The following is a 26,178-nucleotide window of genomic DNA, read 5'->3' as shown; positions in this document are numbered from 1 at the left end:
TTTTTTAAACAGCTTATGATTTATTTTGGCTTAGTGATGTAGCAGTGCTGCCACTCAGTGGTGAACAACCCACAGCTCTTGGGAAATACATTTCATGTGAAATAAAGATCAACTAAGCCCAGAAATAAACACGGTGGATGGGCTTTTTATGTAACTCCATAGGACATGTGTGTGATTTCTATGTTATTAAGGAAGGATTTTCTTTTTTGCACAGGTTGATAAAACCTTTGCAATTTATTTGTGTTATATAACAGTAAACTAGCTACATAGTTATTTTAGGTTGGGAATAAAAGCACGTTATTTCCTGGACCGCTAAGGACTTGACACACAGGAAATCTAAACAACTGTCAAATCTCCAACACCCAGTCCCAAGTGCTCTGGGTAACAGATACACTTAATAAAATAGTGTCATTCTAAGTCTGACCCTTTGTGGCCAGGAATCCAGGACAAACATCAACAAAATATCCATAGCATTCCATGTTTTGGCCGCCCAAAAGGTATACACCTTCTTAATTGTGGCAGGGGAATCTGCATTAGAACATAGTTGTATATGTCTGATGAAGGGGCATGCCCCAGAAAAGTTGCTACCCTTTCAATAAATTTTGGAGTTAGGAAAAGTTTTTGTTTTCCCCTTTAAGAAGAAGCCTCAGGTTCATCTAGAAACTAAGTAGGAATTATTTAAGCATGAATGAACTGTTGCATGGCTGGCGTAGGCATAATATGAAAGAGAAGTTTTTTCAGGGAAGGGCATTTGATGTTATGTCTGAAAAGTGGAAGTCGGTCCCGCGTCTACCATATAGCTAGCTAATAGTACGGTTAGTCGGGCTTGTAATATATTCGGTGCCGGATGACTCACTTGTCGGGACGCACTTGTTAAGCTGAAGTGCGGACAAGGAGTTCCCCGCGCCAAACGGTTGGGTAGACTATACAGTAAGCCTATGTATATGATATTCAATTCCGGTAAAGATACTGGCTAAGTTAAAGAACTCTATCTGTACCCAGCTACTCTCGAATAACTTCTAGATATTATAAAGAGTTAAACTGCGCCGTCTGGAAGAGAGAATAATTGTGTTCTGACGGATGATTCAATTTCAAGCACTGAAGTATAGTGACGTAATAAAGGTTAACTGTAACCCGGTATACTATGCAGTGAGCAATGTAACCGTTAATTCAGCTCCTTCTGGCACAATTCTATAATAGAATTCTATCTGATTTATTAAAACAACTAATTTCCCCTGTAAGGCCGTTACAATATAGTCTGACCCTGACCCGGGCATGGAACACTAACTATAACTCCCATACATTCTCAGTTGGGTGTGAATAACATAGGGTGGATCTGGGATTTTAAAGGTATCACCGTGGTGAAACCTATATTCACCTTACTAATACATGCTAGTAGCTCACAATTGATACAGTGTGACCTATCCATGCTAGATTAGCAGACCCCCAACACTTACTGTCTCTTAGTAGCAATTCCAGCAGAGCAAGATTTTTCCTTTTGCGATACTGTTACAATGTTGCAACATAGAAAGTGAAACTGTTCTAATTCCAACAAACATAGGGCTGCCTTTTCTTTTAATTTTCCCGTCCCCAGTACATATTTTTAAACCAATTTCTTTTAGAAGTCATATAAATAAAGGTTTATTTTAACTTTCTATATGGTGTGCCTTGATCAAGTGTATGTCTTTTCTCGTTACTTAACCCATGTCTGAAAAGGAAGCCTGCTTTTTCTGCTTCTTTATGGTCACTTTGTAATAATGTTCCTTGTAAATTACAGCAGGGGAATTTATCTGCTATGCATCAACAAACTATAAAAAAATAAACATATTTGTGAAGAAATATTATTAAACATAGCCTACAATTTATAGTAGGTGCATGATTTTAGCAGTGACAGTTCCTCTGCTTCTGCTTACTCATCATATTTATTTGTGGGCACTTTAATAACAAGGTTTAGGTAGACAGAGAGTAAGATATTCCTCTAAATATCATCCTAAAAAAATGTCAGCACAGACCTAACAGAAAGCAGATCCAAAGGTTCTACCGTGTTACACACTGATTCATACAAAGGTTGAGTTGTTCAAATCTGGTATATCAGGATCATCAGCTTTACTCCAGTATGTTGTCATGTTTAACTTGGATCAAGCCCTGGACTTCAGAGTGCAGACAACTCCATCACGGGGTCTCAGAGTTCCTGTGTCCTTTATTTCAAAAGATTGTCCTGGAACTAGCTCAAACTCAAATCTCTGTATCAGTTTGCTTAGAATGACCTTTGCCTCCAGCTGGTCAGGATAAAAAAAAGAAAAATTTGAATTGGCTTTAGTCCATCAATGTGCTTAAAGTCCATTAGGAACCTTAGCTATGTATGTTTGTCATGCCTGGGATAGCCAAGCAGAACCCCTGAGAAGATACATGTTCTGTTTATAAAAATCCACTGTGCGATTTCATGCCTCCCAATATTTAAATATTAGTTAGTCAATTTCACTTTTCAGCAGAATAATATTAAAGGAAAGCTATACCCCAAGCAATATAGGTCTTTAAAAAAATATATTGCATAAACAAGCTCATATGTAAAACTCTGCTTCATCTAAATAAACCATTTTCAATAAAATATTGAAGTATATACTATTGGGTACTCCTAAATATTAACAAGCCAAGGCACACATACATGCCACATTAGCCAATTAATGGACAGAGTTCTGCCACTAAATGGTGGATCAAGGGAAAGGATGTAAAAGGGCAATATTTACCGATATATATTCCAGTTTGGTGAGATTCTTTAATAGGTCACTTAATATAATATAAACTATCTGTTGGTTAAATATTCATTCAGGGGGTATAGTTCTCTTTTAAATACCTCATATTTCCCACTGTTTAGTAAGGAGATATAAGATATAAACCCCAAAAGGGGCTTACCCAGAATGGGTGAGATTTTGATGAGTTGGGTACATGTCTGACCAGGGCATGTTGAGGAGTGGCTTAAAATGATTAAGTACTTAGCATTTAATGTATTGCATTATAAAATTGTATTCACCCCTCTTTGCACTAATTTGCAGAGCAGATACATAAGTACACTAAGCTTCTGTCCTGCTTTAAACCACTTCAGGTTCTGTATCTTGAGTAAAAGTTTCCTGTAGTCCAGGTTAGGCTGGTGAAATACTGGCCGGATGGCAATCTTAGCGGTGGCCCATGATGACACAGTTCAAGTGTGATTACTATCAGAGTACTATTAATGTGTCAATACAGGAAATCTTTCCATGTAGTGCCATTGTCAGGGAGGTCACTTGCTACCAATGAAGTTATAGGTTCTCTCTCACCCCCATTCCACAAACATCTGCTCATTTAGATAATACCTAAAAGAAAAAAACCAAAAAGAAAACCAAGGGCAATGTCAGACAGGGTGCCCGGCAATAAATATCCTCCCCTAGGGGTAATAAATCGCCTAAGAATACCTGCCCCTTTGCTTCCATTTTAATAACTGCATGTATAACACATTACATGTAGCAATCTCTGGTAATCAATTTTCATTCCTGAAAATACAGAAGGAGGCATTTTTTGAGTTATTACCTGGGATTGCCACATGTAATGTACTTTACATACAAAGTGAAGGTTCAAAGTGAAGGTGCAGGTATTGTGGCAGTTAATGAAAGTTCTCGCCGGGTAATGAAGGGCCCTGTGTGACATCACCCTAAGGAATTGATCTGGTTGTGGCAAGCATTATAAGGTAATAAAAGGCTTGAATATGGGCACAATGAGATGTAAATAAAGAGGAATCTGCTGCCTTTGTGAATAATGATACTGCGTAAATGATACACAATATATTGTATTTTTGAGTAGCTTTTGAGCCTAGTTGGATTAGATACCATATAAAGATCAACATAAGAATTATATATGCAGTAACCTTACTTGGGAAAATATCTGCCCCAGACAGGACCGAGGGCCTAATGCAAATGGGAAATAGCAGAAGTATGGTCTGGAAAAAAAAAGATTGTCACTAATTTATTTAGTCATCATTTGATTTTAAATCAAATGTAAAATAATGACAAATGATTAATGTAGTGCTAAATTTTGAATTGTCTTTTAGAATGGTTCTCTTACGTACTTTACAGCCGCTGGATGGAATCTCTCCGGGTCAAATTTAAATGGGTCTTGAAAGAACTTCTCCATCCTTCCCATGACATATGTGTTAAACTAGACACAAGCATTCAATAAAAGAAAAACATTTATTTATGGTATTTTGTTATAATGTGTATTTATGGTATTTTGTTATAAGCCAGTGCCTTTCAAAGAAATAAAAAAAAAAAAAAAATATGCACAATTTGGCTTTTTTAATCATATTATTCCCTATATACAACTTTGTGACTAGTATAACTAGTCAAGCTGAAGAAGTTAAAGGGGCAGATTTATCAAAAATTGTGTTTGTTTTTTTTTCCAAGAATCAAGAAAAACGCCAACACAAATATATACATTCTAAAAGAGAAGTATTTCTCTAGTTTGGCTACTAGATGCTCTATTATATAAAAGGTAGAGCAGCCATGTGGCCAGGGTCAATTTTGTATAGAAGTGCACCTGGGCAGGAAGGTGAGATTAAGTGGAACCTAGGTCCAAGTGTATGTCTAGAAAGATCAGGTTATACCCTGTAATAGGTCACACTAAGGAGGAGATTTACTAAAACTCTATCATTTCTCATTTTTTTTATTTTAAAATTCGACTAAACTAATTTCCTTGAATGTCTGATATTTACTAAAAAAATCTGTTATGAAAAGTCTGTGAGAGAAACAGTTGCATCAACTGCGACTTTTTTGAATTGTCGCTGGGAAAACTCACACAAAAAAACAGCATTAAAAATCCAAAACCTCTAAAATTTAAAGACAAAAGAAGGATCTTTAAGGAAAGGGAAGGGCCCTCTGCCATTGACTTCTACATAATCTTGGCAAGTTTTAGCTGGTGAATTGTCAGATTAGAATTTTTAGCGATTTTAGCATTAAGAATCTGAATCAAGAAAAATAAAAAAGGTTAATAAATGGGCTCATAGCTGTGACAGATAGTTAGGGCTAGCCTGTGAGCAGCTCTTGGGATGAAGATCCTGTGAGTTATAGTTTCACAACACCCAGGCCTCCTATATATGCGAAGACTCGAGCCTGAAAGAAATAGTCTCATCCAGGAAAACTTTTGTTGTAGCTTATGAATGTGTGAGTTCCAATTTGCTTTAAGCTTACAAAAGGAAAAAAATACAAAAAGTCGCCAGAAGAAAAAGATGACAAGTTTATATAGAAGTATATAGGAATTTTCTCAACTTCATTTTTCAGGTTTACTGAAACATTTGAGATTTGTTGTTTTTTTCTTAAATAAGGTACTACTCAAGGAAAAGCACTATTGCAAAAAAAATTGTGCGTATTTTGTTGTGGGATTTTTTCACAATCATGTTTTTTCCCCCTTAACTTTGAAAAATTGTAAATTGACTCCACATGTGTGTAGAAAATTTTAAAAATAGTAAAACTGAAAGCAGTGTTTGCTGTATTTAATAAATATTGGAAACTTATTTAGAATTACATTTTCTTTCATTATGCAAAATTAACTCTTGACCAACGTACTTTGCAAATTAATGCAATGATCAATTTTTGGGCTCTAGTGTCATTCAAGTTTTGTCAGTTCTGTGATTACAGAGCATATTTGTTATAAAACCAGTAAAATTCCAAGCCTCAGTGAAACTGGGAAACACTGACATATATCTAGGTAACAGCAATTAGTGGCAGAGAATCGATCCATGCTGACACTTTCCTCCTCCTGTTCAGTTGGTCATTTTCAGGTGGAAAAGCAGCAAATGAATGATGAGTAGCAGTGGCTAATTCAGAGGCTTCTTAGCAAGCTGAGAAACCCCCTCTGTACTATAAGCCTTAGGGGCACATTTACTAATCCACGAACGTCCGAAAAGCGTCCGAATGTGTTTTTTTCGTAATGATCGGTATTTTGCGTTTTTTTTTTGTAAATTGTCGCGACTTTTTCGTAGCCGTTACAACTTTTTCGTAGCCGTTGCGCCGAGTACGAAAGTTTCGGATTCATTCAAGCTTCAGTATCGTGACTTTCCTTGGGCCAGGTTGGGGCTGCAGAGTGCCATTGAGTCCTATGGTAGGCTTCCAAAATCATGCAAAGTCTGAAAGTTTTGCCCGCCGTTTACGAGCGCTCAATACGAAAAAGTCGCGACAATATACGAGCAAATCGTAACGGCTACGAAAAAGTTGCGACAATTCGCACAAGTCGTAACGGCTACGAAAAAGTTGTGACAATTCCGAAACAGTCATAACGGCGACTAAAAAGTTGCAAAATGTTCGTTTCCAATCCAAATTTTTCCCATTCGGATTCAGATTCGTGGATTAGTAAAAGTGCCCCTTAGTATGCTTCCACTACCCTCTAGTAGTTATACTGTGGCCAATGGAGGTGTTTTGTGATCTATTTAAATATACTTTGCTAGTGTTTCTGTTCCAACTTACAGGGGGTGATTTATTTCACGATTCAAGTCTTTTTGCGCTTAAGAAACTCGAATTCCAGTTATGGTTTGAAAACTTTTCTGTTTTATTAAAAACCTGAAAACTGGAATGTAAAAATTTGCCATCTAAAAGTTTGCAAGTTTCTATAGAAGTCAATGGGAGTTTTTTATTCAAACGAGTTTTGCTTATTAATAAATAAGCAACCATTCGATATGCGAGTTTATTCGATTTAGAAAAACAAACTCGAATATTGATGAATACGTGCAACAGTGTTTTATCAACACCCTAATTATTCAATTTACATGCTTACAGTAATGGGCACCCCTCCAGGAATCTTGATGCCTTCAAAAATTGTATCTTCCTTAATATACCGAGAGGTTCCTGGTCCGGGTGGGTAAAATCGTAAAGATTCTTTCAGAACCTAAAATCAGAAATGCTATTAGTTTTATGTTTAAACCCTCATTTTGTTTTGGTCTTTTTTCTGCAATATTTTCTCATACCTGGGTCATATAATTGAGATTTTGTATATCATCATAACTAATGTCCCGTTTGAAGCCAATGACCTCATCCACCTCCATACGTAGCCTGGAAATGAAACACAAAAGACATTTCTCAACAGCACCCTAATTAGAATTAATTCAAATTAATTATTATTAATTATTCTAAAGTGAAAGGTCACATTAAATGAAGTGAAATCTATTTTTAAATTACTTTAATCCTGGCCAAAATCAAGCCAATATACTAAGGTTCAGCTGTAACCTGGTTCATTTCTGCATTCTGCATGTAAAAATATATTCAAAAACAAACATATTTTGCTGCAGTATACAATAAAGACCATATAAACACTGATATAACAGTCATATGGGCAAAAAGAAGAGCTTACTATAGCAACATGGTGTCAGCTAAATACTGTATATGAGAGGGAAATGTGTTGGTAAAAAGGCACAGTCCTCATTGTGAATGTAGTAATTTTAAAACTGAAAGGTTTTTCTTTCATAAATTTCTATTGTTTGGTAAATATAAGAAAGTATTTTTTTAAATAGATGATAATGATTTTTTTTACAGTTGAACAAGGCACTAATGCATTTAAATTTACATACAGGTCCATTTATTTTTGTATTATTTCACTTTGATATTTCAGTATGTAGAGTCTATTAAATCCATTTGACCATCAGTCTTGACACTTACTTTGTGATTATTTCGGGCTGCCTGGTGAGCTCCATAACAGTAAATGATAACTGGTTGGCAGTTGTTTCCTGTCCTATGAATAACATATAAATCAAAAGATTTATAAAAGGGCCAGTATCACCATGTAGTCAAAAAGTTCAATTTACCTGTTCAGGTTGTTCTTATTTCTACAGCTGCTGTAAATCAGCTATTTCTGGCAGCAGCAGTGTTCTTTAAAATGAAAGTGTTTTTTTATAGAGAGTGTAGAGAGCCATAAATAATATCTAACCCCTATAAATCTCCATATTGTACCCTAAACCGGTATATCTCAAGTTATGGCCCTAGCCTAGCTACACAGCTTATTTATATAAATTATACAAAAGTATAACCTACATTTTTTACCACTGCAGGGTAAAAGCACATTATATTTAAATGCATACAATATTCCTTTGTATGCCCCTTAAGGAGGGGGGCATTAAACCAACACAACACACAAAAAGACCTTGTAACCAGTACTTTATTTGATGGCAGATAGGGAATTCAAGCCTTTCTCACAGAGATGCTACCCACAGCTTGGATAGTCAAGTTAATGTCAGGTGCACTGACATTTGAACAGCCCCAACTTCAGTGGCGGATTGTACAGCAGCTAAAGTATTGGATGTTTGTATGTGCATTGTGTATTGTTCTAAATAGAATAATACATTTATCTATATTTGTAAGAATAGACAATTTGATTACTAAGAAAGTTTTTTAAGCACTTTCTATGTATGTCTATAAGTAAAAAAAAAATATATATATATATTTTATATATAGAAAATAAATATATATATATATTATATACAGCACTACTCAGCACTCTACAGCAGATTTGATACCAGATTAACTCAATTTCTGCATGTTCTTTTTGACCAAATTTATAGGGGTGCCTAAGGTGTATGAAGGGCTGGATTTAGGTCTAGTGCCAGCCTAGGTAGTAGAAGTGACATCATGCATACAACTGTGAGTGACATCACTTCCTCTGCTCCCTCACTCACACAGCTCTGCCGGATTTAGAGAGGTATAATCTGGCAGCTGGGGTTTTTTATTTTTTTAAATGTCATTGATTATATAGGCACCCAAGGGCCACCCCCCTAAAGCTACTGACCTATGCACAGGCCATTGGGTGCCTATATATAATAAAGGCACTGGGTTGTATGGCAAGTTGTGTTGCTCCAATTATTGCTGATTTTCTGCACCCAGAGTAAAGGGAAGCTGCCCTGGATATCCCTGGTTTTGGTTGTGTGATCTAAATCTATAATATTTTACTCTGATGCTCTCTTTGGAGTGGGGCAAATATGCATGAAATAAGATTTGTTGAATAAACATTCTAGGAATTGTAAAATGTATTACGTACTTTTATACATAAAAGATAAATAATATATAAACCCAATATACTTCCAATATTAAAAGACAATGTTTTAATATTAGCTCAACATATAGTTTGGTGTAATGTTTTCTTTAATAATTTGAATCAAGCATCCAAATTAACCTCTTTAGTTTTGTCATTCTAATTATGCTACAATGCTGGACCAATAATATGTAGAGCCATTATATTGTCTTTTAAAAAACATTAATAAAAAACGAACATGGCAATGCAATTCAAAAGCAAAGTTAAGTCATAAAATAAATACTCACCAGCTATGAAGAATGTGATGAAGTTATCCAGCATGATCTCATCATCCAAAGCATTTTCCAGCTCTATTTACAGACCAGAGCAATACAAGAGAGGCATCATGTTTATATTGTGGGGCAACACAGCCAGATTCAGCCATCCACGAACAGTAACTTTTGTGAAGAAGCAGTTATATGCCCTTCTAACGTGTAACATTTACCCATAAATATTGTCTATTGAAATTGTTAATAATAGTTAAGTTGAATGCAAATAATGACACAAATGCAGCCAAGAAAAGTACCTCTAACCACATTTGCAGTCACAGGCATGCTGCAAACAACAAGACCTACAATGCTATGTTTAAGTATTTACCCAGGGGTACATATGGTTTTGCCAGATTATATCAGGAAGATTAGAGTGCAAACTCAGAAATGGCAGTTCTAGATAGGTACTGATCTTTCTAACAGCCAGAAGATCAGCCTCCTTTAGCAAAGGTTGTAGGAAGAACAGATTGTGGTTATAGGGGGTTGGAAGACTAACCTTTTTTATTCATAAGCCACATGCAGATGTAAAAAAGTGTTGGTGAGCCACGAAAGCATGAAAAAAAGTTATTTGGGATGCAAAGTAAGCACTGTGATTGGCTAATAGGTAGCGCCATGTGGACTGCTAGCCCTGCAAACAGGGCCCCCCATTCCTAATGGTAACTCTGAATGGGGCATTAGTTAGAAGCAGCCAATAGATCAAGGGTATCTCTGAAGGAACTGGAGAGATCCACAGCTAAGATGAGAAAAAGCCGATTGATCTGGAGGAGAAGTTGCTCCTATTTTAAATGTCAGACCCAGAGAACAGAGAGATAAACACCACAGTTACATTTACAAATAACTTTCAATCCATTAAAAATGTTAAATGTACAGTAGAACCCAGATTTTATACCCTTCCGATTTTACATTTTTTAGGAATTGACACATAGAAAAGCTGCATTATTCAGTCTGATATTTCATGTTTTTCTGGTATTTATTCCAGTTTGACATGATCCCCTGGCAAACATACAATTGGGGATATACTGTATATTGGAAATTTCCTTAGACAAAAATGAATTTGTGGGTAGAGGAACCCTTTAAGCATATTATGCAAATCAAATTGTACAAATCCCAATTAAATACATTTTAATTGCAAGTTTTACCACAATGTTATATGTAATATGCCAATGGCGTACACTGAGAGAATGAACATAAAGACAGTGCTACCCCTTTACCTGTCCTATCACATGGAACTGTTTATCTGCAATTTCAAAATGATTTCACTGTGACAAATCTGATGATGACTGCCAGTTTAAATAATCCAATGTATCTGTAGCATTTTGCTTTAGTTGGAATTTGCACTGTTTGCCATAACCATGTGTAGCCTTGATTTCAACACAACTTAACAGAATATGATTTTACTGCTGTACTCCTTAAAGAACATGTAAACCCCACACACAAAAATGTAATCAGTGAACAGCCTCTTTGAAATCTTTCAATACCTGCCACACTGGTTGTCCAGGGGTTAAGTAAGGCTGCAACATCTCCTTAATCACTTAGATTTGCTTCTCCTCCTGTAACCCACTCGCCCCCCCTCCCTCAGGAATTTGCTTTGGCTGTTGGCTTGTGGGCATGCTCAGTTGTTCTAAGCTCAGATTACTAAACACGCCCCCCAGTCTAGCAGCCAGTGAAGACATTGCTGGTTCCCATAGAAACTCAGCTCTAGCTGTCTGCTTCAATTTTTTTCTCCTAACCAACTCTCCTGAGCTCAGCTCAAACAAAGCAGAACGTTTATCAGAGACAGTCCTGCCTGTGTGAGCCTGTATTCTTGATGAAATGTATGCTGAATAAGGATCTGTGTGTGTGTATGCTGTTTGCAGATTTAAATGTATCCAATTATGTATCAGAGGAAAAATGGCCACAGGGTGAAAGCTGCTATTTGCTGTATGAAAATGTGATGGTGCTGGCAAGCGGAGGGGATATATACAGTACAAATGGTGCCATTTGGGTGGGGGGTGATGTGCCCAACTGATATACATTGTAGGCAAATGTAGGCTTTACATGTCCTTTAACACAATAATAGAATGTTGAATTTACCCTATGACTACCAAGGAAATGCTACAGTTCTACTTTGACCAATTTCACCTAGTTCTAGTTAGGCTGGTACTTTTACTATAAACTGTTCAAGATGCATTTGAATACTAGACTAACAAGCATCTGATGAAAGGATCCCTGGTAGTGAAGAGATCAGAATGGAGTAACCAGCTCAGAAGCATGGGTGTGCTATGCAGATGGTATGAAAATTTCCACATTTGCTGTCTACATGTAATGCAATTAAAGGACCTCTAGAATACATTCAGACAGTTTTAGTTTTCAAAAATGTCCACCATAAACCTTGAATGTCTATCAGTGTGGACATACTGCATGTAACCTACATATACCATACCAGCACACTGCAGAATCTTGGTCAGGATGTCTTTGGGAAGCTCTTCTCCATTTTGCATTGCTTTTTTGCGCTGACTGATACATTCCTTGCCTGTTTTTCGCAGCAAGTCTGCACTTTCCTGCACCTCTCGAACAAAGGCCCAGTGCTGTGGAAAGTACTAAAGAAGCACCATAGGAAACATAGTATTAGAAAAGACAGGCATGATTACAGGAGAACCAAAAGTACAATGTTTTATTAAAAGGGCAGTAAACCCCCCTTTTTAAAAATTAACCCCCCCTTTTTAAAAATCATGTTTGGTCCTCGCACAGATGAACAGAAGGCCGTTAGGCAGAGGAATATCTGTGCACTGCTATTCTTATTGTTGACCGAGCAGGGACCAAACATGGAGTAGCTTCAATTTCCCTGTTCGCCCTAATTAATTCAGGAAATAACTAAAACCATAGATTGTTTTCTGATTAAAACAATAGGCAAAAAGTATGTTCAGTACAAGTCCTATTCATTGAACCTATGTTGATAAGGGGTTATACGGCCCTCTAAGTATTGCAGCCAGGTTGTTTTTACTTTAACGTACAAGAACATATTGCAACATTTATAGAGTAGGATGCTTTTCATATTTTTGCTTTAAAGGAAGAGTAACTCCAAAAAATGAAAGAGCTTTAAAGTAATAAAAATATAATGCACTGTTGCCCTGCACTGGTAAAACTGGTGTGTTTGCTACAGTAACACTACTATAATTTATATAATAAGCAGCTGTGTAGCCATGGGGACAGCCATTCAAGCTGGAAAAAAGGAGAAAAGGCACAGGTTACATAGCAGATAACAGATAAGTTCTGTAGAGTACAATAGTGTTTTATCTGTTATCTGCTATGTAACCTGTGCCTTTTATCCTTTGAATGGCTGCCTCCATGGCTACATAGCAGCTTATTTATATAAATTATAGTAGACTTTCTGAAGTAAACACACAACTTTTACCAGTGCAGGGCAGCAGCACATTATATTTTAGTTACTTTTATACACTTTAATTTTTTGGTGTTACTGTTCCTTTAAATGTCAATAAAAGCAAAACCATAATAAACAAGTAACACTAGTGTCAATACATCTCTATAATATACATCTACATAATGAATGAAAAGGTATTTCTTCTTACCTGCATATATGGGTTCCGAATATACTGCATCATGCCTGTAAGTACCTTAGAGATTGCACTAGGAAAATTAGTCTTGTTTCCTTCTACTAATCCAAGGTCCATCCCAAATGCTACCTGCATAAAAATATTACTGTCACCTTTTCATAACAGCAAGAGGCTACTGTCTACTAACACTTGCCTTTGGTAAAGATATTATTCCAAAACCACATTTCCAAAACAATTTTAGAAATTACAAGTGTGATTGCATAATATTTCTAATATTAACTAGAAACCAGAATTTAGCCAGTGACTATGATTTGACTGCCCCAATTGCCATCTCAATATTTTATTGCATGGTTCCAATCTACTTATTTGGTGACATGACCAGCGGTGGTTGCCATTAATTTATCACAAGAGGCAAACCTGGCCAGGCCTTCCAAGCTTCTAAATCTTATCTTTCCTCCAGGCAGCATGGGGATCTATAGTAAATGGCAGGTGGCAGCTGTACAGTTGTGCCAAAGGCAGAAAATTGGCTAGATCGCTTCTGCACTGCTGAGTGGTACAGTATAACCGTAGCCACACACAGACACCATTTTCTTCCTTCACCTATGAGTCAGTGGGACATTTCAATCATGGGCAACCCTTGGCTGGGGAATGTTTTTAGGAGTTTTTGTAAGGCTGGGAAACAAAACTGACAAACTCTGGTGTGAACTAACCTTAGTAATGACATCCAAAGTAACACGGTTGATGATGCTGTGCATGGAGACTTCTTGGTGGCTGTCTGCTTTCTCTTCTAATTTTTCCATCATTTGTTCAGCTCTTTCATTAAAAATTCCAATCATCTCCTTAAGGTATCTTTCAGAAATGAATGTATCATAAGGGAACAGATAATAGTAAATGCGCTTGTGTCTGTTTCTTCTTTTATAAGGAAGTGCAGTCTGTGGCTCAAAGCTGTTGACCACTTCAAACAACCTACTTTACATCCTACAGTATATCCATACAGAAATCCAGGGTGACTTCCCCATCTTTTTCTGAAAATTTACAGGCTACAGGTACAATTATGGGTTTATATACAGAGACTGGGTACCAAGAGAACTGCATTGTACATGCCAGCTTTAGCTGCACTGCACAATTTTCTCTTTAGAAGTGGTGGGCCATTTTACTATTCATTCATTCATTTACTATTCACTACTCATTTTTGACCCTTACCTGCACCAATATTTTACATTTGCCAGAGAAAGCTGATCTAACCCAGGCCTGCAAACCAGTGTTCTCTGTAACAAGCATATTGCTTCAGCTGAGCATCAAATAATAGCTAATGGCCATCATTTCTTTGATTTTATTTGATTCACTTGAGGACTTGCGCTAATGAAGCTACTCTTTATTATTAAAGAGTAACCTACATAAATGTTATCGAAAGAAATTGTACCCTACCACTCCACTAAGCTATCTATTAATTAAACCTGATCTCAATTTTTTTCTGTGACTTTTTGTTTTGTGACTAATGATAAGTCTGTCTCTGTTGCATATTTTAAAACATACCACCTTGTGCCACAAAGGCACAATTCTAAGCGACAAGGAATTAACTTTCCAGTACATGAAAAAGTTGAAAAAGGGGCGGACAGAACTGCCAGTTTTAAAGTGGGGAACAGGAGAAGGCACTGGTGATAGCAGCTGTGCAGAGAGTGGAAAGGCTGTTTGGATGTATAGGATTGGTAGGGTTGGGTAAAATGTTACATAGGTAGGGAAATAGAAGAGAAGGTCTCCTTCCAGCAAAGGCATGGATTCTGCGATATTTATAAAAGCACATGGCCTGCAGCCTAATGCATCTATGTGGTCAAAGGGGTAATGCATTTATTACAGCGGGGGGTATATTATCATCCATGTAAGCTCACGTGTTACTGAATGCGGGATCCATAATACGACGCTGATGGTACCAGTGATCATGGTCTGGATCAGTTAATAAACCCTTTCCCAGGAATCTAAAGAAGATAATTTTAGTTAGTCGCAATCTGCTATGTTTTTTTATTAAACATTTTATATAATTACAACACAAGATACTGGAGGATTTAAATTAGTTAGCATATTATTTACAACTAAGAGGCAGATTTATCAAAATGTAAGTTTAGAGCTTAATACATAAAAACTCACCCATGTTCTATATATTTATCAATGGGCAAAAGAGAGAACTTACCATTTGATAAATATGCTTCTAAAAATCCCATATTAATAAATAGAATGTGAGTGAGCTTTAGTAAAGTAAATGACCCCCTAGGTGTCCCTTGAACCTACAATGCAAGGCATATAATTACATGCTTTTCATTTGCATATTAGGCTCAACATTAATTATGCAGCACATAAAGGGAGCCCACACCACCTGGTTAAGGCAAGTGCTCGATTCATTGCTCCCTTGTGCTGCAGCCAGGGCAGAAGAAGCAAATGCCTAGGGTGCAATGGTGGTGGTGGGGTTGTCAGCCAACCCTGAGTTCTGGCCTTTCTGTATCTTGTCACTGCTCCAGCTCCAGCTCCTGTTCCTCCCCAGACACCACTGCTCCTTATGTAGACAGGTACCAGCACAGTGAGTAGCAGGGAAGAAGTAAGGAAATGTATTGCACGATTCTGAGCTAGGCACCATTTGCAGGGAGTTTGTAGGTTCTGCCCATATCTGCACAGTTTTCCTTTCACATTACAAAAACACACAAGCAGGTTGATTGGACTACAATATTTCCTGGGCCAAGGCCAGGGGCAAATTGATGTAAACAATTTCTGTAAAGTGCTGTGGTATATATAATTGCTACATAAATAAAGGACAATAACAACAGCATACCTCTTTCCAAACAAATTAAATAGCTGGTTGTAGGTATAGGGATCCTTAGGGTATTTTGATGACATGAGGCATTCCTATTGAGTTGAAAAAGTATGAACATATTAACAAGTATTATTAATAATTAATTATTTAATCTTGATAAGCACAAAGTCCAAATTAGAATTACAAACTGCCTGCTTTGATCATATGGGGCCATGCAAAAGGAAGCTACATTTTGACAACATATGTATGTATTTATGTAGGGCCTGTATAAATATTGGTGATATGGTTTAAAAAAGAGGTGTTTGGTTGAACAGAAATAGTAATTACTTGCTTGGCCCTCATACATCTACAGTGGTGTGAAAAACTATTTGCCCCCTTCCTGATTTCTTATTCTTTTGCATGTTTGTCACACTTAAATGTTTCTGATCATCAAAAACCGTTAACTATTAGTCAAAGATAACACAAGTAAACACAAAATGCAGTTTTTAAATGAGGGTTTTTATTATTTAGGGAGAAAAAAAATCCAAACCTACATGGCCCTGTGTGAAAAAGTAATTGCCCCCTGAACCTAATAACTGGTTGGGCCACCCTTAGCAGCAATAACTGCAATCAAGCGTTTGCGATAACTTGCAACGAGTCTTTTACAGCGCTCTGGAGGAATTTTGGCCCACTCATCTTTGCAGAATTGTTGTAATTCAGCTTTATTTGAGGGTTTTCTAGCATGAACCGCCTTTTTAAGGTCATGCCACAACATCTCAATAGGATTCAGGTCAGGACTTTGACTAGGCCACTCCAAAGTCTTCATTTTGTTTTTCTTCAGCCATTCAGAGGTGGATTTGCTGGTGTGTTTTGGGTCATTGTCCTGCTGCAGCACCCAAGATCGCTTCAGCTTGAGTTGACGAACAGATGGCCGGACATTCTCCTTCAGGATTTTTTGGTAGACAGTAGAATTCATGGTTCCATCTATCACAGCAAGCCTTCCAGGTCCTGAAGCAGCAAAACAACCCCAGACCATCACACTACCACCACCATATTTTACTGTTGGTATGATGTTCTTTTTCTGAAATGCTGTGTTACTTTTACGCCAGATGTAACGGGACACGCACCTTCCAAAAAGTTCAACTTTTGTCTAGTCGGTCCACAAGGTATTTTCCCCAAAGTCTTGGCAATCATTGAGATGTTTTTTAGCAAAATTGAGACGAGCCTTGGAAATCTGCCATGCAGGCCGTTTTTGCCCAGTCTCTTTCTTATGGTGGAGTCGTGAACACTGACCTTAATTGAGGCAAGTGAGGCCTGCAGTTCTTTAGATGTTGTCCTGGGGTCTTTTGTGGCCTCTCGGATGAGTTGTCTCTGCGCTCTTGGGGTAATTTCGGTCGGCCGGCCACTCCTGGGAAGGTTCACCACTGTTCCATGTTTTTGCCATTTGTGGATAATGGCTCTCACTGTGGTTCGCTGGAGTCCCAAAGCTTTAGAAATGGCTTTATAACCTTTACCAGACTGATAGATCTCAATTACTTTTGTTCTCATTTGTTCCTCAATTTCTTTGGATCTTGGCATGATGTGTAGCTTTTGAGGTGCTTTTGGGCTACTTCTCTGTGTCAGGTAGCTCCTATTTAAGTGATTTCTTGATTGAAACAGGTGTGGCAGTAATCAGGCCTGGGGGTGACTACACAAATTGATATTGAAATTGAAAATTGAAATTGATAAACCACAGTAAAGTTATTTTTTAACAAGGGGGGCAATCACTTTTTCACACAGGGCCATGTAGATTTGGAGTTTTTTTTCTCCCTTAATAAGGTAAACCTTCATTTAAAAACTGCATTTTGTGTTCAATTATGTTATCTTTGACTAATAGTTAACGGTTTTTGATGATCAGAAACATTTAAGTGTGACAAACATGCAAAAGAATAAGAAATCAGGAAGGGGGCAAATAGTTTTTCACACCACTGTAGGTACTATATTATATGTTTTCTACTGGACATCATGTTACTAAAACATGTAAGGTTCAGGATTAGAGTGGGTGCTGTATTAGTATTTCAGGGTGTGTCAGGATGCAGTTGGATATGGAGTTGCTTGCCACATGATCCTCCTTGGATATTATAGTTTGTACATCAAACTCCTGTAGTGTACTGAAAGGCTTTGTTAGCTGTGTCTGGCAATGGAGGCATCTCCCGATAACTTCCCATCTGCAGACCAGTAATCTGTCTGTAAGCCCTAGTAAGGCTGTGTCAGGGAATCATTTTATTAACTTGAGCTTGGCAGTATAATGGAATACTCCTTAATGAATATTTGCTTAATAACACAAAAACTCCATTACTGTATTTCTATAATGATTTCTTTATGCCAAATATTGCAATTCCATAATAAACTGACCGTATTAGATACATTTTTTCAATGCCACTTATTAAAACCAAGAATGATGTCACCTGTGAAAAGACTCTTAATATGATGAATGAATAAATACATTTATCAGTGCAATGGAACTTCTGCATTTAGTTTTATTTTTATGAATGCTACAAAATATTACAAAATATTATTTTATGCATAGTCACAACATCAATCAATAATTTGTCAAGTGTCCAGCCCATCTTTTCAGTCCAAGACTTAAAGGGATTCTGTCATGTTTTCTATGGTGTTGTTTTTATTACTAAACTACACTGTTTACATTGCAAATAATTTTGCTACTACTTAAAATTTAAAAGTTTAAAGTTGTAATATTGTGTGTAGGCAGCCATCTGAGGATCATTCTGCCAGAACTGCAAAATAGAACTGCTTTCAGATAAGCTATTTTTTTTGCATTGCCAATTTTTTGGCAAGCTGAGTTTTTACTTCCCCAGATTTAGTGGTTTCCCAGAGTTTTGATGCAGACCTCTGGAAAACATAAAATTTGTGTTAAATATATGGATTGGATGTGTTGAACTGGAACTCTCACATCCTTTCTCCACACAAAACAACCAGGAGGGGTATAATTTGCAAGTACAGGTATAGGACCCATTATCCAGAATGCTCGGGACCAAGGGTATTCCGGATAAGGGGTCTTTCCGTAATTTGGATCTCAATACAGGTATAGGACCCATTATCCAGAATGCTCGGGACCAAGGGTATTCCGGATAAGGGGTCTTTCCGTAATTTGGATCTCAATACCTTAAGTCTACTAAAAAATCAATAAAACATTAATTAAACCCAATAGGATTGTTTTGCATCCAATAAGGATTAATTATATCTTAGTTGGAATCAATTACAAGGTTTTGTTTTATTTCTACATAGAAAAAGGAAATCAGCTTTAAAATTCTGAATTATTTGATTAAAATGGAGTCTATGGGAGACGGGCATTCCGTAATTCGGAGCTTTCTGGATAACGGGTTTCCGGATAAGGGGTCCGATACCTGTATTTATAATAAATAGATAAAAGACAACCCCTTTTCTGATTGCTAAATGAAAAATGCTAGATTGGTTTACTCCTTTGTTAAATACGTATTGGTGAACTGCAACTCACAATAAAGTGTTACTTGTGCTATTAAAGTGACAACGTGCTATTTGAAATAATTATGTACCAAGCAGCTTAGAAAATGTGATCACAACTTCAATAAAAAACATTAGCATTTAATACTGTAGTGATTATTGTGCTTCATTAAATTAACATAAAAAATTAGTGAACTACAACTCTCACCAAAAATGAACAGTGCTTTTAAGGTGTTTATAATGAGAGAGGATGAAAGACAACCCCTTCTCTGTATTTAAATACTAGGATATTTTACTCCTTTATTGAAGAAATATTGGTGAACAACAACTCACAGTAAGGTGTTAACTGTGCTATTAAAGTGACCACGTGCTGTTTTAAATATTTATATACCACACGGCTTAAAATAAGTGATCACGAGCTTCAATAAAAGATTTTTAAATTTAATACCACGATTAGACTTGATCCCAGCAGTTAATATTTTTTACATGTGGTGATCCAAATGTTAGTCAAGGGAAAGGTATTTCCAGATTTGTTGCCTTGAGGTAGCGCAGATCTCCTGGTCAGCTATCACCCTTAAGTTTTACGGCACACTGGGACATCTGCGCTACCCATGATTGGTAAGCTTTTTTTTTTTGTGTGTGTGAATTGTGGGCATTAAAACATATAAATTAGATATCTGCCATAAAAAGCAGGTAAAGGCATCAAATCTCCCTGTGTGCCATCATCCTAAAGTTAATGGGAGGCAGAACTGGCAGCTTTGCTTGTTTCTCCTCTCATTAAAATACAGGAGGGCATTTCTACCAGCAGTACTATTAGCCAAAAGCCAAACAGTGGCAACTGAATCTTTTAGCAGAGCTGTCAGGGAGCTGCTATCTTGTTACCTGCCCATTGTTCTGCTCATCGGCTGCTAGGGGGAAAGGGAGGGGGATGATATTGCGCCAACTTGCAGCACAGTAGTAAAGAGAGACTACAGTTTATCAGACCCAAGTCATATTGCTGAGGGAACTTGGGAAAGTAAGAAAATGGCTAACCTCATGTCAAATTTCAAAATTAAATATTAAAAAATTTGGAGCACTACTAACTGATAGATTTTAAAAAAACATGTTTTTGTGTGACAGAATCCCTTTAACTTACCTGTGTACATGTGGATAAAATTCTCTATAAATGGACAAGTAGAAATGTTTTACAATAACAAAACAGAGAACATTTAAAGAATCACTGAAGTATTAAACTGTGCATGTTTCTTACAAAAATTAACTTTTATAATTAATATTGATGTAAATATTACACATTTTTACCTTAACAGACTCTGGGCTGGTAGAAAATATCATGACTCGGTGCAATATGTTAACTTTGAAAACTGGGCCATATATTTCTGCCCTGAAATCATACAGGAAAATTGTGTTAATTAGGTAGATTCCAAGTAGAATTGCTGATACACTTTCTGTTTAACCCACTCAGTTGCACATTTGCTGCCACCATGACACCCCAGCACTATGTTAGCAGTATACTGTAGACACTAGAATGCTTGCAATATATGCACATAGCTTTATTTGCCTGATTGTGTAAGTTGCTGCATGGCAATTGCATTTACTTAAGGAGTTCCAGGTGTTCATTTTTCTGCAGGTTTAGGCACGACAATGGTATTGTTTGTTTTATGTCATCTCTGTGTTCCAATATTCACATAAGAACTTTCTTTTTTTTACTTGTGACTGTTGTCCTAACAAACAGCATGTAAATACAACAAATGGCACACTCAGGGCCATCTTCAGGAGAGGGAAAGGTGGGACTGGTGTCCCTGGTCTCAAAAAATCTTGATCCAATGGGGGCCCGGCCATATAGTGTACAGTAAGTTACATACATTGCGTAAGATACTGTAAATATAAAGGTTAACATCAGCTGTTTATATTGGGCTCTATTTGCTGGATAATATAAGCGTCTTCTACATGAACTTTTCAGCACTGGAGTGACTAGTTATTGGGTCCAACAACAAGATCATTTGGCCCCTAAACTCTGGGAACAAAATATACATAAATACACATTGCAGCTGCCCACTATAGTCTGTGCCCCCTTCCCCAGCAGAGTCTTTTTCCAAGTAAAATTTGTGAGTTTGTATCATTTGTGTAGCACAGTGTCGGACTGGGACCCCTTAGACCTTAGACCATAGGCCCACTCTTCAAACTATTTTTACTCCTTTCCTCATCCAACCTCTTTATTCTCCTAGTCTCTTTTACTTACATGCTAGCATCTATTCTTCCATCTATTCTCCACTTTGTTCCCTTTCAGAAATAGGGAATAACCATGAAGCAGGTTGAATGGTCAGGAGCAGGAGGGCTCACTAACACCTGGGGAGTTTTCCTGGTATCCTGGTAGGCCAGTCTGACACTGGTGTAGCGCACACAAGGGACATGGCCAAAAAATTTTGTACTACACATCATGCTTGTGTTCATGGGAGGCCCCATATAAATAACTTGTCAGGGCCCCAATATTTCTAATGGTGGCCCTGGGCACATGCAAGCAAAAAGTACCTGTGTGTAGATAGTTTTTGAAGGTATCTTTTGGCTGCTGGGGCACTAAGGTACATGTGAAGGCTGATTTAGAAACATAAATGCTAAATTGCAGTTGGCACTAGGAACCAATCAGTGATTAGTTTGAAAGGTTACCAGATCAGATACAAATTCAGGGACACTTCTAATAAATGCATGTTGCAGGGCTGCAGTTCTGGATTTTCTAGACCAGGAGTCCAACCTCTTTTTACTCGTGAGTCACAGTCAAATGTAAAAAGACTTGGAGAGCAACACAAGCATCATAAAAGTTCATGGAGGTGCCAAATAAGGGCTAATAAGACTGGCTATTAGGCAGCCTCTATGCACACTATCAGCTTACAGGGGGCTTTACTTGGTAGTAAATCTTGTTTTTATTCAACCAAAATTTGCTAGGAAAATTGTCAGGAATTCAAAAATAACTCCCTGGTTTGGGGGCACTGAGAGCAACATCCAAGGGGTTGGCAAGCAACATGTTGCTCATGAGCCACTGGTTGGGGATAACTGTTCTAGACATATATCTGAATTTTCAAGTGGTCTGGTAACCCTATTTGTTTTTGCTACATTGTAAAAATTAAAGGAGCCCACAGTTGTGCAATTTCATATTCATATAACATATATAACTCTTTTTTTGCACAGGTTGCTGGATGTATGGTAGATTCACTCTGTAATGCCCCCTTTCCATCATCTAACTGAATGTTTTCTTTTTGGCATTATCTACCTGCACATTGCCGCCTCATCTTCTTGCATCATAGAATTTTTTTCACACATTACATACTGTATGGACAATATTTAGACAGACAGGTATTATTTGTCCTTATAGTTCAATACATTCAAGCTGGCCAACTGTAGCTCCCATTATCCCCAAATACAGGAGGCCAATAAAAAAAAAACCAACCATCTGGAAGTTTAAAGGACAATGAAAGGTAAATATAAATTAAAAGTAAGTCTAAAGGCATTCTTTTTAAGTACTTACTGCATATCTAAATTCCCAGATCCCTGCTTGCTTTTCTGAGATATGGTGCTGGCAGCCTACAGCAGTGTGAAGCCTACAGTGACATCACTAAAATGTCTCTCCCCTTCCTGTAGGTGCCAGCGGCAGCCTTCCTATTCTCTGAGCATGTGTGTAACTTGATCCTGTCTCCTGTTCTGAGCTACACATACCCACCAGCCAATCAGAAGCAGATCTGGCAGAGGGGAGGGGGGGAGGGAATGAAACACATGTGCAGTATGAAGCAAGGAGGGAAAGGAAGGGAGAATACCTTTTTAGAGATGGCTGCCTGTTCTAGAAAATGTGAAGTAAGTGTGACTGAGTAAATATTTGATTAGGTGAGCCAAAAGTGTGGTGTTTTTACTAAACAATAGGAGGACTATTGGGCAGTATGCTTTTTAAATTTTGACTTGCATTCTCCTTTAAGGGCTGTGACAGATGGGGAGATTAATTGCTGCGCGACATCCCACCGAGGAGAGTGTAAATCGCCGGTGGGAAGGCAACTTCTGATTAAATTGCGGCGCCACGTATGCCAACCTAGAAAGTTGCCAGACCAAAAATGACTTTGATATAGTTGGGCGTTTAAACATATTGTAGGTTATAAAATAACAATCCCTGTTTTGTTTAAAGGGGACGGCATTTTTTAGTAGCTTAAAGGACAAGGAAACTATTTATAACAAGTTTTAACTATATCATAGGGCACCTCCTGCTGTACCTAATCGGCAGCTTTATATTGCCAAAAACGTATTTATCCTGCGGTCGCATCTGCTAACTTTCTAACAGACTGCTCCGATGTCAGCGCCATGTTTTCTTCATGAAAATGCCGATATAATCCTTCTGTGCATGTGCAAACTTTTTAAAGGGAGGATGGGCATTCCAAGGGTTATATGCTGATGTTTACTGAAACACATGCACGCTCACAAACACAGGGAATGCGCATGGGCTGATTTCTTACAGGAGCTACTGCACAAGTACAATGTATTGGTGCAGGAAAGGACTATCGGTACTTGGTGTTTATTTGAATGCTGTAGAAATGAAGATAGTCTCTGTCCAATGCTGGTATCTCAAGCTCACATAGGAAAACTTACCAGTGTAAAAACAAGTCATGCACTACACTGTAGTTCTCTTCTGCTTTGCTTAAGGTGGGGATGTGCCCCAGCAGGAAGCTGAAAAGCAAGCACACAGTAATGTTAATCTTTATCAGGAAGTACAAGTCTGTCGCACAGCAAAAAGAATTAACACTGCCTGGTGGTTGCAACAAGTGGTTAAAGGACATATTCTGGTCACTAATTTGCCCAAACACTTCATGTCAAAGTTTTATATTTAGGAATAAACAAAGTTTCTTAATTTTTTTTTTTACCAATAATACCAAATCTTTAATCTTGTGCTGAGAAACACAATTTGGTGCAGTAACTAAGAAGCCAATGTAGTCAGTTTATAATTTTGTCTTATAGACCATCTAAATTCACCTCACACCTAAAATTTACATTTTTTAAAGATTGCAAGCCGAAATAAAACAGAAGTCCTAAAGAGAAGAAAGCAATATCATAAATCACAATACGTTTATATACATGTATGTAAAAGAATGTGGAAATGGTCTTTTAAAGTCCCCATACATGGGCCGATTGTAGCTGCCGATATCGGTCCCTTGGACCGATTCGGCACCTTTTCGGCCCATGTAGGGGCAGAAACGAGGGGTCTGCCTGAACGATATCTGGCCTGAAATTGGCCAGATATCGATCGGGCAGGTTAGAAAATTCAGTCGGATCAGGGGCCACATCGGCTCGTTGATGCAGTCCCTGAACCGACTGCCCCATTGCCGCCAATATAATTTGAATTATTTATTTTTTTTACCTACACGCTCCCCGATATCGTCCACCCGTAGGTGGGGATATCGGGTTAAGATCTGCTCTCTTGGCGATCTCACCAAGCGAGCAAATCTCAACATGTATGGGGACCTTTAGTTAGGAGTTTGTCTGATGAGCCTTTGCACTTTTACAAAGTGTTACAAGGTCCAAAACACCAAACTCTTAAAAAAAAGTTGTATAGTCATTATAAAATAATTTGCACCTTTATCGAATTCAAAAACTAAATAAAATACAGAATTTATCATATTTTATCATGCAATTGTTTTCTCTCTGTAACTGCACGCCAGGTGTACCAGGTTTATGGACATCCAGAAGGTTCATACATAGTAAACTGTTCCCATAAACTGTAGCATGCTAGTGCAGGGATTGGGGGAAAATGAAAACAAGGTAACAAATGGTGTAAAAGTAAAATGATATATTATTTGTAGACTCAATAGAAATTGCCCTCTGTGTAGTGACAGGCAGACAGGGGCAGTCAAAATGCCCTGTGCCTTTAGCCTAAATGTTAGCTAGTACGGTATAAATCTTACCTGTCTCTTGGGGGGCCAGGAATATCATCATACTTCAGGTGCATATACTTAATGTAGGCACAGTAAGCAAGGAAAGCAACGACAGCCCCAATGATAATCAACAAAAATCCAGAATAAACCCATGATAAACAGTGCACAATGACAGAGTGCCACATTGTACCCAAGGTTAAATAAAGGTTATTCTTAGAAATTCTGCTTTTCTTATGGGAATGTCAGTTCTCTCTTTTTCTCCTTGTGACAGATAATCCAATAATTTCTTCTTCTTTTGTTTAGTTCTGTTGATATTGCCTTCCCTGTCTCTGGTCCTTTCTACACACACACACCCACACACAACTCACTCTCTTCCTGTTTTTTTCCTATTAAGGATTTTGTTTGTGAATGAGGTCTTGTTAGTGGAATGTTGCCTTACAGTGCCACCTACAGGCCACTAAGTGTTCCTTTAGCCATGTGGTACATTGTCCTAAGACAGTAATCTGGCCTGTATTTAGTAGACATTAAACATAAGTGAAATAAAAAATATACATTTTATCTAATTTATAAACTTTCCAATATGCAAATGAGAGAAACTATTCAATGAAAGTATGTATTTAACCATTAATGGTAATTTTTAACTGAACCTGTGGTTATGTAAAATGTGCAAATTAAAGACAATTATTAAGGATAACTTGGGGCCAAACAAACTCCTTGCACTTCCACATAGCTGAGCTTGGCTCTGAGACATCGGTCCTTCAAATTGTGTCTGCCTATTGCCATAGGGGAACCTAGGAGCTACTGCCGCCTTGCAGTTGGTGGTAGGTCTAGAGTTCCCACAGAGGGCTGTGTCAATAGATGCACCATACATACTCCTGAAGAATCACGTTCAGGCATCATTTTGACTCATAGTGAGAAATTACGTAATCTACAGTTTAATATTTTTCAGACCTCCTGATTGCATTTTTACACATAACCTGCAATTGCATTGTATGCACATCACCCTTATGGCTACAATTACACTAGAATTATGGGAAGAAATGCTGCATTCTGGGTTATTTTCACTTGTCTAGCTACCCTTTTAACATTGGTTTTATGCATCACATCTG

The 26,178-nt window shown here is 37.6% G+C and overlaps 1 protein-coding gene across 3 annotated transcripts; it reads right to left on the bottom strand.

Annotated features, from left to right (window-relative positions):
- Positions 1–25,457, bottom strand: LOC100145328 (cytochrome P450, family 46, subfamily A, polypeptide 1-like). Of its 3 annotated transcripts, none has more exons than XR_004219444.1 (16): positions 25,100–25,457; positions 23,790–23,867; positions 20,466–20,547; positions 15,723–15,796; positions 14,791–14,877; positions 13,612–13,750; positions 12,917–13,030; positions 11,770–11,926; positions 9,327–9,389; positions 7,674–7,746; positions 6,986–7,070; positions 6,796–6,906; positions 4,100–4,188; positions 3,904–3,970; positions 1,707–2,279; positions 1–761 (listed from the first exon to the last, which is right to left on the bottom strand). XR_004219444.1 is itself a non-coding variant. In NM_001126803.1 (15 exons), the coding sequence occupies exons 1-15, from the start codon at positions 25,252–25,254 to the stop codon at positions 2,139–2,141; spliced, it is 1,515 nt and encodes a 504-aa protein (NP_001120275.1). In that variant the 5' UTR covers positions 25,255–25,383; the 3' UTR covers positions 1,904–2,138. The 3 variants fall into 3 exon arrangements, 1 of the variants encoding a protein (NP_001120275.1); XR_004219445.1 differs by lacking the exon at positions 1–761 and adding an exon at positions 3,032–3,350 and having other exon boundaries at positions 2,191–2,279; NM_001126803.1 differs by lacking the exon at positions 1–761 and having other exon boundaries at positions 1,904–2,279; positions 25,100–25,383.
- Positions 25,458–26,178: the final 721 nt, after the last annotated feature.

The sequence above is a fragment of the Xenopus tropicalis genome, chromosome 8 (assembly GCF_000004195.4).
Source record: "Xenopus tropicalis strain Nigerian chromosome 8, UCB_Xtro_10.0, whole genome shotgun sequence".
Lineage (NCBI taxonomy): Eukaryota > Metazoa > Chordata > Amphibia > Anura > Pipidae > Xenopus > Xenopus tropicalis.
This window is presented reverse-complemented; position numbering and strand designations above follow the sequence as displayed.

Bases quoted from the DNA above. Each gene is read 5' to 3' on its own strand.
- LOC100145328 (NM_001126803.1), bottom strand. From the start codon at position 25,254: ATGTGGCACTCTGTCATTGTGCACTGTTTATCATGGGTTTATTCTGGA. The intron at 23,868-25,099 runs GTAAGATTTATA...CTTGCTTTTCAG, and splicing joins CCTGGCCCCCCAAGAGACAG to CTTCCTGCTGGGGCACATCC. The intron at 15,797-20,465 runs GTAAAAATGTGT...TCAACTCAATAG, and splicing joins CCAGCCCAGAGTCTGTTAAG to GAATGCCTCATGTCATCAAA.